The sequence below is a fragment of the Anopheles darlingi genome, chromosome 3 (genome assembly GCF_943734745.1).
Source record: "Anopheles darlingi chromosome 3, idAnoDarlMG_H_01, whole genome shotgun sequence".
Lineage (NCBI taxonomy): Eukaryota > Metazoa > Arthropoda > Insecta > Diptera > Culicidae > Anopheles > Anopheles darlingi.
The window spans coordinates 53,482,042-53,497,041 of NC_064875.1; the positions used below are offsets into that span (position 1 = coordinate 53,482,042).

The 15,000-nt window shown below is 50.5% G+C and overlaps 1 protein-coding gene across 1 annotated transcript in view; it reads right to left on the bottom strand.

The window, feature by feature from the left end:
- Positions 1-15,000, bottom strand: part of LOC125954300 (glutamate receptor 1-like) — a 77,049-nt gene that overhangs the window by 7,672 nt on the left and 54,377 nt on the right. The window contains exons 6-7 of the mRNA XM_049684479.1: positions 1,556-1,942; positions 710-1,052 (exon numbers count right to left, since the gene is read on the bottom strand). Of these exons, the coding sequence (XP_049540436.1) occupies positions 710-1,052; positions 1,556-1,942 (730 nt within the window). The remainder of the gene's footprint in view (positions 1-709; positions 1,053-1,555; positions 1,943-15,000) is intronic.

Genomic DNA, 15,000 nt, shown 5'->3' on the forward strand with positions numbered 1-15,000 from the left:
AATAGCGCTCGGCTCAACTTTTCAGATTAGCAACTCTATCGAATGCAAATGATAATTTGGACAAAGGATGCTTCCAGTAAAATCGTTTACACAAACATCGCTATCTGGAAATGCTACCTCCAATCGGAAATTTGTTATCAAGCATAAAAGTACCAAACGCAGCATATTGAGGTACGTTCGTAAGGTTCCGCTAGACGCATTCAAATATGTCATCCATTCAAATATGTCAGCCATATGTCATCGTCTTGCATTCGTGTAAGAGTGATGTAAGTATGCAAACACTTTATTCCACTGCAATCTTTCGTTTAATAGCAACGGTATAAAATATTCAATCCCAACCTCTCTGCTGCGATAGGAAAACAATTATCATTGTCGAAGTCTGCAACAAGTGCATTACAAATGTTCAGTACTTAAAAAACATTGTGGCATTTTTGTGTGTTTCTGTTCAGTAGCGCCAAACAAACATCGCAAAACGTCAAATGCAAGGTTAGCGCACTAAGCTGATGACACTTTACCGCTAATGAGCTTTCGTTGAGTGGCACGTTAAGAATAAGTTCATTTCTTTCAACATAATTCAGAGTGTGACGAAACCGTTTTGCAGGATTACCGTCCAAAAATGGACCATTTCAGGGACGACAGATCGAAGGGGAAGGGGAAAAAGGATGGAATGGAAAGGAAAAAAGGAATAAAAATTCGGTCAAATACGTACAGTTAATGCCGAGCTTGCGGGCGACCAGCTCGGCCAGATCCTTGCAGTAACCCTCGAACCGTTCGTTCGTCTCGAGCGTTTCGCCCGGTTCCGGTTGGCGCAGCATAATGTACGGTTCCTCGATGATCGTCGTCACGATGTACGTCTTGTTGCGCTCGTAGTGTGTGTCCGTCTTGAGCCGGGTGTATTTGGCGACGACCGGTGCCAACCCACCCTCGTCCGACCATTCGGCCACCTTCACCATCGCACTGTTCACCGTCATCTCGACCACGTGCAGCGTATAGTTCTGGCGCTTACCGTCCTCGCTGAACCGAACGTCGCCGGTCAGACCGGATATCTCCACCTGTCCCACGGCCGTATCCCCGTGTTGGTGGGGTCCATCATAAAATCACAACGCACACCCATTTTCGATTTCGGTGCGATGGTATGGGGCAGGTTTAATGTTTTATGGTTTTTTTTTTTTGGCGATTCGCCAACATCGACAGCGTTCCATACGACGGAAATTGAATGGAAGGTGCACGCGAGACGGAGGGAGAGAGAAGAGAAGAGAGAGGAAGAGAAAAGAGAAAACAGAGCGGTGTAAGTGTGTGTGTGTGCATGAGGTATTACCTGGAAAAGGAAAACATTGCCAATGATCACCGGTAAGGGGAACAGCAGCAACAGAGAGGTCAATGGTGAAGCATAAAAAGATGGCTCTGGCCCTGGTCTGCACCTCCATAATAATGGCATCGTGGCATCATAAATTGCGAAGCATCGTTCGCCATTTTTCGGTCGGAGGCGATGGGGGAGAGGGGCACAAAACTTTCGAAGCGATTTATCACGGAGGGAGCGGTTCGGTGGTCTTACCTTGCGTAGGTAGCGTGAAATTTTATCGCCATGCTCCCAGGGGGTGACCCAACCCTTGGAGGTGTTGCAGTCGAGCGTGCGGGTCCCGTTGGTCGGCAGATTGAACGGTTGGCCCCGGTTGCGCATCGTGTAGGCCCGGAATTGGTCCGGTTTCTTGCGCATGATCTTGGCGAACGCTTCGACCAGCACGAACACCGCATCGTACATGAGGGCGGCCTGGGCCGAGATCAGCTCCTTACCGGCACCCTGCGAGGTGGTCGGATCGAGCCGCTTCCACCCATCGAGGAACTCCTTCACGTACTTTTTGCTCGTGTCGACGATCCGGAAACCGGTGATGTTGATGGCCCCGTACTCGATTACTTCGCTCTCCCACCGATCGTCCATCACCTGTGGAGAATAATTGTTTTTGGGAAGAAAAAGGATATTAATTCATTGGTCAACAGAAGCTGCTGCATCAAGACTTAAAGGAGAGATAGCTGTTTAATGTTATCCTTTCAAGAGTATTGTGTGAAATTTTTGGAACGCAATACTCATCAAGAAGCCGCAGCATCAACACTTAAAGGAGAGATGGCTGTTTAATGTTATCCTTTCAAGAGTATTGTGTGAAATTTTTGGAGCAATCGATGAAAAACTGACAAAGATATTGAATTACGAAAAGTAGCTTTGCATCTCGCATCTCGAAGCGATTTTTCCGAAAGCTATGATTGCAAAATCGGTGACATTCGTAGCACAAAAACAACTGGAACTTTACAATATTGAACCTTTAATTTGTACAAAATTTGCCACGTACCTCCGTGGAGTTAAAAGTTGTTGAGACTTTTTAAAAAAATGTTATAAAATAGCAAAATCATAAAAAGCATCACTGTTTCAAAATTGAAATTTTCACAAAATCTTCACAGCACTCTCTGGAATTAAAATCCAGCTAAAGAATATTGATTTATGTGTTTCTAATAATCCAGCAGGAAGCAACGGCACAGAAAAAAGAACTTTTTTGCAGACTCGCTGTTGGGATTTTTCAAATAGGTGGTGGGTTTAAATGCATGTGGTGGGTTTAGTATAAGTTTTGAAGTAACGGACCTAAACGAATTGTAACGGACGAATGGGATGATTAATAAACCGGGAAGATCGAAGGTTCTAACCGCCGAAAGCAGACGCAAAATTCGCGAGTTCCGATTTATTATACATTTTGGTCCTTCGAACCGGATTAGGGAAATCGGAACGGAAATCGGAAAACCCGGCAAGCAAGGGTTTCGCGAGTTTTGGCTTTCGTGGTTTGCACTCTGCAATCAAGAGTGCATTCGGTACGCTCGGTTTTCGGTGGTTTGGTGCTCGGTGAAAGGTCGTCGACCTTTGGTTTCGCGCGAAAGTTGGTGGCGTCGTTTTCGAAAGTAACGGCCGAGTAAGGGTCCTTTTTTCACAAGTTTGTGTTGTATCGTACGAAATAGTTAAGTACATACAGAATGAAGGCCGTCCTGGTGGCAATGCGATGTGCAGTGAAAGAACTTGAGAAGCTGGAGCGGTTCCGTGAGACATTCCGGGAAGACGAAGCGAGCCTGTTTCCCGACGCGATGGTAGAGCTCGAAAGGTGCTATCGCGAGTATAACGCAGCATGGGAGGAGTTGGGGGATACGTTAGAGGACGAGGAGGACGAGGAGGACGAGGAAGCCGTCTTTCGTGATCATGTCGATTTCGAGCGTCGGGTTCGAGTGGTGAAGGGGTTTCTGCGGAAGGTGTTCGGCACACACTGCATGCCCGCTCCGTGGCAAGCAGTAACCTCATTTTCCTCCCCGAAGGAAGTGGCGGTCAGGATGGCCGACACGTACTGCATGCCCGCTCCGCGGCAATCAGTGTTCCCAGCTTCTCTACCGAAGGACGGGTCGGTCAGGATGGCCGACATGCACTGCATGCTCGCTCCGCGGCAAGCAGTAACTTCAGCTTCTCCTTCGAAGGACATGTCGATCAGGGTGGTCGGTACACACTGCATGCTCGCTCCGCGGCTAACAGTGCTCCCAGCTTCTCCATCGGAGGACGTGCCGGTCCGGATGGCCGACACGCACTGCATGCCCGCTCCGCGGCAAACAGTAACCTCAGCTTCTCCATCGGAGGACGTGCCGGTCCGGATGGCAGACAAGCACTGTAAGCCCACCCCGCGGCAATCAGTGTTCCCCGCGTCTCTACTGAAGAACGTGCCGGTCAGGGTGGCCGGCACACACTGTAGGCCCACTCCGCGACAAGCAGTAACCTCATCTTCTTCACCGAAGGAAAGGTCGGTCAGGGTGGCCGGCACACACTGTATGCCCGCTCCGCGGCAATCAGGGTCCTCATCTTCTTCACCGAAGGACGGGTCGGTCCGGATGCCCGACATGCACTGCATGCTCGCTCCGCGGCAAGCAGTCACCCCAGGGTCTACGACGCAGGACGTGCCGGTCAGGGTGGCCGACACGCACGGTATGTCCGCTCCGCGGCAATCAGGAACCCCAGCAGTGGCTACGCTCAAGGACGTGCCGGATAGGGCTTCCGGTATGCGCTGCATGCCCGCTCCGCGGCAAGCAGTAATCTCAGGATCTCCACGGACAGATGTGCAGGTCAGGGTGGCCGGTCATTGGTCAGGGAATCATACGGCGCTGTCCGCGCCTCAGCAGCTGGAAGTGCCGCGATTTGGGGCGTTTCCGCAGTCATCAAGTGTACAGGTGCATGCATTTGCGGATGCCTCACACGAGGCATATGGTGCATGGCCGAAGAGAGCGACGTGCGTGGACGAGGTGATCAACCAGGGTGAGGAGCAAGCTGACCCGGAGCTGGTTGTCGGGATGTCTACGTTGGCAAGCTTTACCACGCATCTGTTCTCACGGTCTTCGTCGTACCCAAAGCTTCAACGGGCCACGGCATATTGGCTGCGGTACATTCGGATGTTGCAGGAGGCTGCAACGGGCACCACAAACGCATCACACGGATCATGGACATCGTTATCAAGGGATGAGCTTCATCAGGCGGAGCTCAGGCTGTGCCAGTTGGCTCAATATGATTCATTTTTGAAGGAAATTCAGATCATCAAGAAGGGCCGAGAGATGTCACGCAGCTCTCACCTGAAGTGGTTGGCGCCGTTTTTGGACGGAGCAGGGACGTTGCGAGTCGGTGGCCGGCTGCGCAACGCTCATGGAACTAGGGCAACCATCCACTCAATTGCGCTGGCGTCGAACCACCCGTTATCGGTGCTGTTGACGGAGGCTTACCATCTGCGGCTACTGCATGTTGGGCCTCAACTACTTCCAGCCGCGCTGCGGCAGCGCTTCTGGATCATCGGTGGACGGAGCTTGAATCTACCAGCATCGCGAGTGTCTCCGACGAGGCCAATTGCGGTATCGGGTGTCGACTTCTGCGGACCGGCATACAGAGTTACAAAGGCATACATCGCAGTTTTTGTGTGGTTCTCCATTAGGGCGGTGCACTTAGGGCTAGTGAGGGCTCTGTCGACGGCAGCTTTCTTGTCGGGACTCCGTCGATTCATCGCACGTCGAGGTCTGGTGGTGGAGAATCACTCGGATAACGTTACGAGTTTCAAGGGGGCGGCACACAAACTTCACCGGGTGCACAAGAAGATGAAGTGCAACAGTCAGGAGCGGGACGAGACGATTCGTTGGAAGTTAATCCCGGCTCGTGCCCCATACTTCGGTGGGTTGTGGGAAGCGGCGGGCATACCAGGGCACATTCTCGTTGGTTCGGGTATGTACGCACTACCGCAGATAGACGTTAATTAGGGACCAATGAATAGGCTGCGCGATTACGAGGTACATCTTCAGTGTGTGTGGGCACGTTGGTATACGGAGTGCCTGCAACAACTCCACGCGCGCGCGTCATCTTCATGCAAAGCCGGTAGATCTGAAATAGGGACATTTGGAAGTTATACGAGAAGATAACTTAGCACCTACCGTGGGGCCGATGGGCAGGATCGTGAAGACCCATCCAGGCAAAGACAGGGTGTCCGCGTGGTGACATTACACGCGAAGCGGCAAGGTTGGCACTTCTGCCAAATCAATTCAGCATCGAAACAGATCCCGTTAAGTCAGCGGATTAGGGCTTAACTAACACTGATAGCGAGCAGGTACTCAGTGATATTAGGATGTATTCACTGATGCTGATTTAGGAGGAGGTTTATAAAAAATTTGCATTTTTTGGTGGCCGGAATGTTGGGATTTTTCAAATAGGTGGTGGGTTTAAATGCATGTGGTGGGTTTAGTATAAGTTTTGAAGTAACGGACCTAAACGAATTGTAACGGACGAATGGGATGATTAATAAACCGGGAAGATCGAAGGTTCTAACCGCCGAAAGCAGACGCAAAATTCGCGAGTTCCGATTTATTATACACTCGCTTTTCTAGATCGGATACCATGAACGTAGTTTTTAACAAATCTGCCACTAAATACAACCAAATATTACTGAAATGCTGTAGTTTAATATGAAATTTAGGTGAAAACATAAAACTGAGTAGTTTTTCCACAAAAACTATTCAAAAATGAGCCTTTTTTGGTTCGAATTATCCTTAGCCGCTCCTTAGAGAAGAAGAAAAAGAAGGAGAAGAACCCTCCTGTTGCACTTGTGTTCTGTTGCTTTTAGTTTTTAGTGTTTTTCAATTCTCCCTTCTCTCGAAAACCGCTCACCAGCTACACTCCGGATGGTCATCCCAATAGCTTCCACGTCAAACGCCAATCGAAGGACGATACGATCGATCCATCCAAAGAAAACATGCGCATGATTGTGTGTGTGTGTGTGTGTGTGTGTGTGTGTGCACGCTCTTGGTACACTATCGTACGTTGATAATATTCCTGTTCACAGCCCCCATCACTTGTACTGCTCGTCCATAAAAAGGTCCAAGAAGATGGAAATCCGAACCTGCAACGAACCGTCTCGAGTGTCGCGGCCAAATGGTGGCCGTTCGCGTTCCGTTCTACGTTTGCATCTCATACGCTTCACTCTCGAGCCGAAGGGTCGAGGTCGCAGCTGATGGAAATCATAGTTATGCATGCACAGTACCCCCTGCCACCATCCACCCTTCTCGGTCGCTCTTTCTCTCTCCTTCCAGCATTCCAGTCTATTTGCAACGTCGCCACTGCGTCGGCTGCCACAGTGTGTGTGTGCGCCAGGAAGAGGGGGGCTGTTATGTATGGGCTTGAGATAATAGATAAAGCAAACTTCGGATGTGACTTGCTAAATGTGAAGCATCCGCTTGAGCCAATGGTAAATGGCTTCCAGCCCTCGACACTCGTGTCCCCAAAACCTGCGACTGCGATGCGTACTGCGGCAAAGTGTCAGCTTCAGCACCACCAGCAGTAGTGCCAACATCGCCATCGCTGGTGCTGGTGACGGTACACCAGAAGCACCAGTCTATTTATGTTAAATCATATCTATTGACTGGTGGCAACCGGAACGCCGCCGCCTAGCTTCACTCCCCCTCCTCCACCCGGAACCATTCTATTGAGTTGGAGATGTAACCGAGGACACCAGGCCAGGCTAGGTCAGGCCAAACGAGGCAACATGAACCCGGGGGGTGGGTGCTGCAGAGATGGTTGAAATACGATATTCCAATCACTTCACGACCATCTCACACGAGGAAACACGATCGAACACGATGGCATGGCGTGGGAGCCAACCGTTCGCTTCTCTACTTTCCTGTTGCCTCCGCCAGCTACTCCTCACGGTCACGTCACTTCCCCTCCCCGTGTGTCACTCGCTCGCTCGCTCGCTCGCTGTAGCACCATTTTCTGGCATCGCCAAAATCGAGCAACGGAGCCTGTTTTTGGTGCGGAAGGAATGCGGTGCGCGCGCCCAGTCCGTAAAAGTTAGATAAGATGGTAAAGTGATAAATGGAATCAGCATACAAGATAAACGGTACATGATCAAGCGCCCCGGGGTGGGGGGAGGGGGAGAGAACGAGAGTTCGTGACGGAGCGGTGGCCACCGAAAGGCGCGAGCACCTCCGGGACCGGGACCTCCGAAACGGAGGCTCGTTACTAATGGTCGTTTCGGTAACGGTTTCCAACGATGGCGACGGCGACGGCGACGAGGAGAAACATTTGGTGTTATGTTTTCTGTGGTACCGGCCGGCCAGGAGAGTACCCTTGGGTCGATCTGGTATCGATGTCTCTTGCGTCGGAGAAATACCGACCGGGAACCAGCGGCAGAAACAAATGCAACCACGCCGGAGCACCGGAGCACCGGAGCCAAGTCCCTCGGATATCCCGGGGAAGTGGTTTCCATTCGTCGCACCCCCGCCGTATCGAGTCGAGGGGATTGATTGGTTTCGGTACCGGAAAGGGCTAGCAGGCCGGAAGGGAGGAAGTGGCAAGAGGTGGGGAGGCGAGAAGACCTTTTTTGTATTTTGATTTTCGAAGCGGAAACGAGCGATAGTCCCCCACCCGGTTGTTCCGGGCAACGGAAGGGATGCCAGGTAGCGAAATTTAATCTCTCGAATGTACCTCTCGCACACACACACACACACATACAGGCAAAGAGCAAAGCAGGGCATTGCTGGTAGTGGTAGGGGTCGACCACACGCAGTCGATCGATCCATCGATCGATCGAATTGCTGGCATCAGTGAAATTGGTTGAGGCCGAGCGGCAGTTTTCATCGAGTGTTCGCGGAACCGTTTCAATCACTCCGGGGGAGGGATCCACATTACACCACCGGGAAACGCGAGCCCCCTCCAATCGAGAGAAACAACCATGTTTAACCTTTATCTCGATTTTTAACAGCGGCCCGGGGAAATGTTTCGCCAAATTTCTGTTTCATTTCCGACAACAATGAAGACAGATCTGTCGATTTCAATGTCTATTTAGCTGCGATGTTGGGAGCTGTTTAAACAACGTTGGCGGGCTGGGCGAAATGTAAATTGTAACGGAAGAGATGGGGATAACTTCATAGTTCAACAATCGTTGAGCTTATGAGGAATGCAATTTCATTAAAAAAAAAAGAACTGACCAACAACAGAACAACGATCGAAATTGCATATAAAGGTATGATACGAGTATTATTAACCTATCAGCAGGTCATCGGTATTGCACTTTTTGAGTGAACTTTTGAACATGAATTCTCTAAATTTATGCTTACCACCAATGCGGTGCAGCAACAGCTTACCACTGGTTTGTAAGCATTAGGCCGTACAACGCAGTGATAATTATATAACGAACGATTAGGCCGTGGTACATGAAGTTTAAACTTTGTGTAAACTCAGCGAAAAACGAAAAGCGTAACGTTAAATTATTCAACACTTCGTTTTGGTTGGATTGTACTATGCAAAACGGTCTGCACAGAAATTCGTTCTTTCTTTTCCCAGAACTCGCGGGAAAGTAGAATACTTTTACGGACGAACAAAATTAAACACACCCTCAATGAACGCACCCTATCAATACAAACCACAAACTACGCTTCATGTGGCATGGCATATTGAGCTAAAAGATTATACAAATTAGCATAGAAAGGTCATTCAAAATCGTTACTATAGTTAGTGATCGCAGAGCATTGGATGCCTATAAATAGTTACCCGTTCATTTTTACTACTTCTCAGATAAAAGTTGTCTGAATGATCTACTATTCCTTCAATTTTCTAAACAAAATAGCATGTTGCCTGTAGTCCAAACGTAGGGAAACATTCAAAAATAACTCAGTTCCACATTACAAATTTGAAATAAAAATGTACCTGATAAAATAACAGATAGTTTGTTTTTTGGGAAAATGCTTATGTCCAAAAAGAACACAATTGAAGGGCATTTCGATACAATGTTTGGCGCATTCTAAGAAATGCGGATCCCTGTATTCAATAACCGTTTATTCCTGATTATTAATATTGCTTTGGTAAATTTTGTATGATGTTTTCAAACATTTAGATACCTATTGTGAGCCTGCAAGCGCATGCTGGGAAGTTCATTTTTCACCGATTTAGGGCCAGCTCGCTTCGATTGATTCGGAACAACGGTTGTTGCCTTATGTTGTTGACGTTGAGTTAACTTGCTTGCGGGAATATTTTCAACTACTGGCCTTCGATCGCAGACACCTACGACGGTGTCGCAGCTCGCTCACAAATCTGAAGTTTACATCAATCGATTAGTGCATTGTGGGCACCGTTAAGCTCACAGTTTTGTGCAGCGCAACAAATGACCGCCAAACGCCTGCCGGCCAGTGTGCCTCGTTTGTGATAACACGCTTGTGTTACACGCTGCGGTGCATGTACGCTACATTAAGCCCCCCAAAAACACCCGATCGCCACCGATCCGACCTGAACCACCATCACCACCACCACCAGAACGATTCGGTATCAATTTCCAAGCACCGGCAGCACCGAATGGAGGCGCCTGGTGAACCGATGGTCCCGGTATTGTTGCTGTTGCTGTTGCTGCTGCAGCTGCAAACGCCCATTTTGCCTGTTAATTACACCGTCTGCATCGTGCAACCTCCGTGGATGCACAACCCTGGATGCTTACGGTGGTCCATTTACACGGACGAAATCTATGCTTTAATGTGGTTTTCTCGCTTCTGGCCCTCCGGTCCGGTGTGCGCCTGGGCGTGTGTTGTAGAGCGGTTACTTTCAATTTGCTCAATTTTGTCGAGCGTAACATGCTCGGTTGTGAGGAGTATCTGGCCTGCAGATGATGCTGCTGCTGATGATGATGATGATGATGATGCTAGCGACGGAAAGGCCTAGCGCAAACAGTGCTCGAGCTGCTCCTGGTGCCCGTTAGCCAGAAGGGTTTCTCGCGTTCACTGAAGAACCACATTGGCATTGTACCTCATTGCCGGTTGTGCAATGCGATCGGCCTACTGCTACTTGGCGCTCAGCATTCTGTGCCTCAGGTCTATGCCCTTCGACTGACACACACACACACACACCGAAGCGTAAATGTTATTTCAAGCGACAAAACGCATTTCTTCCATTCACCCAATCGCTGTCGTCGTCGTCGTCGGCGTCGGTTCTGTTGGTAAAGCATTCCCGGTACCGGGGACCGGTAGCTCCCCCTCCTCGGGTAGGTTTAGGGGATGCGTGTGTATGTGTGCGTTGTTTGCCGAAAGTAAGGAGCGTTTGTTTGCTCGAACCAATTCTTGCCGGTCGTGGTCGTCGTCGTCGTCATCGTTTGGTATGTTATGTATGAAGCAATTAGCAGCATTCCGGCGCAGCGCCCACACCACGGCACGTGGGCTTCACTCAAAGCGACAGGCTCACCGCCAGCTACGGGTACACAATACACCGGCCCGGCTGGCCACCGGTAGTACCGTAGCACAAGTAACAGCAGCCCAAAACCACTGGTCCGGAGCAGCAAGGCATGTTGAAGGCATGTGGAAGGGCATACCGTCGCCGTCGTCGTCGTCGTCGTCGTCATCATCCGTTTGACTGATGGTCCTGCTGCGGCTTGTTAGCCATCGGGATTCGTTCGAAATTCCCAAGCTCAAGGTAACAAACGACCCAAGCAGCAGCAGCAGCAGCTGTTGCGTGGCGAGGACTAGCTTTTCCTCCTGCTTTACCACCACCAGTCGTTTGCCGTCGTTGCGGTCGACCTACCATCAACATCTTGGCCACAACAACGGTACCAGATGGTTGGTTGGTCCCCGATCCCCGATTCCCGTAAGGGCGTCCACCTCCACTACCACCACCACCACCACCACCACCACCACCACCAACCACGATTCCCGAATGATTGAGAGGTCGACGAGACCATTCCATCGCCTTGGCCGTCGTCATCGTCGTCATCGTCGTTGTGGTCTTGTCCACCTGTCGCAGCAAAATTGTTGCCTTGTGAATCAACCGCATCATCGTGTTCGTGGCCAAACGGTATGCCGTTCCGTTTGCTGTTGCGGTTTTAGCAGATCGAACCGAGCAGATGCCTGCGCCCCCGCCCCTGACCTCTCGACAACTGGTGGTCGCTCAATTCGTCCGTTGCATTTCTTTAACAAAACTAGTCATCATTAAGGTACACCAAGAACCGGTTCGAAGACAGCCCTGGCCATCGCCGTACCAAGCATTACAGTCATTACATTACATTGCTGAGTGTGCATTCGTTGTTTAGAATGTATGTTCTCTGGCTCTGGGCCCCTTATGCAAACGCATTTGTGCAAATATGTTTGTGTTAATCAATGATTTGCAATGCACTTGCTTTTGTTGCAGCTTTCCTGCTCCCTGACGCTCACGTCGGAAATCATCAGGACATCGTTTCTGCAGGAAAAGGATATTTGCTGGAACCCTTCTTCTCGCTCGAGATTTCGAGCACAGCAGCGCGAGCGTGAAACCATAAAGCAAGTCCACTTGTTTACCGACCTCGAAAGCCGAATTCGCTCGATGCACTCGAAACCATTGGTTAACATTCGGACTTCGGACCAGGAACCGTGTGCGTCATAAAGTTATTACTTCCTCGGAAATGCTGACCGGTGTGGTTGATGGTGTGGGCTTTTCACTTTAATTTCCCCTTTTTCAGCACACCGGACACCCGGGATTATGATGGGCTCGCTTGAAACTTGAAAGGAACATTGCAGACAAAAAAACGGAGGCGAAGGACACAAAACAGAACAGCTTAGCAAAAAAGGGTGGAGATTACGGGTGCTAATGCAGCAATGGAATTAAAAGTAATTTGCTAATGAACCGATGAACTGAAGGCTGAAGTTATGGTATGCTACTCGGCATTATATTCCCATCTTGTGGTTGTGGGTTTGTTGCTTCCACCCCAGGGTAGCATCCCCCCTCTCCACCAATCTCATCTCTCGCTCGTTCCGAATGAAATGGTTATGAATGAATGGGACCAGCTCGTCGGTTGGACCCAACATTCGGACCCAACATTCAGACCCCCTTTGTCTCTGTACGCGTGTGTGTGTCTGTGTGGTTATCTTTAGCTGACCGAACACGAGTGGGTTAACGGAACACCCGGTCCAGACCATCCGCTTCTTCCACGAAGCGATGATGAAACCGAGGCAACGGGTTCAAGGGAGTGGAATTAGTACGCCCGAAAGGGTGGGTGGGAGAGAGAGGGGATTAGCAACGCGTGCTTGCTACCTCGTCTAGGATGGGGTACGATGGCCGTCCCTAGATCCATCACACATTTCCTGCTGGATCGAGCATCGAGCTCGAACAACCCTCTCGGGAAGGGGATGAGGGATGTTCCATCCCTTTAAAGGTGGGGGGGGGGAAGGTAGATGCGCCGAGAGCGGGTTGCGGTTAAGGCTGCCAGCTAGCTTGCTCCCAGTACCCAGTGCCCAGTGTACTCGCCGCCGTCACCGTAAATTATGATACGCTCTAATTGAAATATTAAATATGAACCACCCTCCAACGAGGGAGGTTGATGATGCTTCTGGTGACATCCTCCAGAGAACAGACACTAGAGAGAACGAAAGAGAGAGAGAGAACGGGCGAAAGCGCCCGGTGCACGTTCGAGGTGTCTTGTCTCAAGTTTTAATGAACAAAAGTAGGACAACGTGTGTAGTGCTTGGTGAAGGGGAGTTGTTGTCCACCGGATGGTGTGTATGTGTGTGTGTGTGTCTACCGGATGATATTACAGCGCAACCGCTCCACCCCAGCAGTTTGCGACAGTGTGTGCTCTCCTGTGATTGCATCATTTGTAGCTTGGAATGGAGGCCAGAGTCCTCGAGCGAGGCTTCCGGTGTTTTGCACGCGCCCACCTGGTCGGGGAAGGGGAACCGTATGCTTCGTCAGCTTTACGTTCTGTCCTGTCCTGTCCTGTGCTAAGCTGTCCAGCTGGCGTCGCAGCGCCTCGGTAGGAATAAATCACGAAGCGAGCAGCCCGTGTTATGCCCGTTGGGCCGGATACTTTGAAGAGGTTTCATGTAACACACTCGGGAACGGGAACTCGGGATCCCGGCACACACACACACATAGAGACAAGCACACAAACACCTTGGGTCGAGTAGTGTAGGGCATCGTCTAACAAACAGCAATTAGCAATGGGACCTTCACTATCTCCGGGTGTCTCCGGGATCCAGTGAAGCACCTTAATGAATGTGTGCATTATTGCTGCAACATTGTTCTTTAGGGCTGGCTGAGATGTACCTTCCAGGAACACACACACACACAGACGGGCGTGCATGTACCCTGAGCAAGAGATAGTATCGTTTGCTACGATGCTTCTATCCGATACGATCTAATCCGTTGGCGTCTGAAGCGTTGTGCGAGATCCAAATGACATTCAAATAGTACAGGGAGTGTGGCCGCCGGTTGATTGGTGGTGGAGTGTCCTGGGAGATTGACGTAACAATACGAGGAACCGGACACTGATAACGATAAAGCCACAGCACAGCACTGGCCCCACACGCGCTGAAGACGGTCCGGCCACAAAGCTCCCGGACGAAAGCTTTACCTCCAATCAAAGGCGACACACTGCGGTCGATGGACTTTGTGATTGTTGCTACCAGTCCTACCGGGGTCATGGCGAGTGTTTAGACGATTTAGCTAATCACAGACCACATCCCTACACACACACACACACAAACAAGGGCACACAGCTGGGGCGTTTGATTGGCATCCTCATTGGGCTCGTCCGGATCCTCACACAATCGCCTAAAATGGAGGAACCGACAGCTCCTGGGTGTCGCAACAAGAAGCTACGGCCCAACACCGCACCCCACCCCGGTTCACGTTGACCGTGAAAGCATTTGCGAGCCTCTCCCGTATCGTATCGTATCGCTTACCACCGTATGTGCCGAATGAGGTCGGTAATTTCATGCAATGTTAAGCAGCCGGCCACCAGCAACACCACCACCAATACCACCATCAAGACGCAGACTTGCTGAGATGGTTGCTGAGAGTCTGGAGCGTATAGCAGCTCGAGGGGTTCCCCCTGTCCGGTTAAGGGAGGAACGCCAAAACCATCCAACCCGGCACGGTCTTCAGTTGAAGGCGAGGGCGATGGTTATGGCCAGTGGACTGGTGCTGCTGCTGATGTGTATCCATTCTGTAGCGTATCTGCTGTAAGAGCGCTCAACAACACCAACACACACACGTACTGATAGTGACGTCAGTGGGTGTGAAAAGCGAGGAGAAGAAGGAGGAGCGCATTAAATTTGATTTTGATGGCTTTCAGGGGATGCATTCACTCGCTCGCTCACTCGGTCGCTCGGTTGCTCACTATCACCGTTACCGCCTGTCAGCAACGGCCCCCCTCACCCCCCAAAACCGGTGGCCAACCCTTGCCACTTCCGATGATCGTTAGACGCGGCCGATACCACCGTCGGTAGCTGGTAGTCAACGTTTTCCGGGGATCGCATCCCACCGGTCGTCGCTTGCTTGCTTGCTTGCTTGCTTGCTGGTCTCTTAAGTGGAAAAGCATAAAACCAGTAAAACTAGTTTTACGGCCATGTGTGCATGTGTGTGTGTGTGTGCAGTGAGTGTGTGTGTGTGGGAGTATTGTGCTGGAAATAGAAGGTCCCAGATTGGCACTAGTGGAGCCGCTGTCG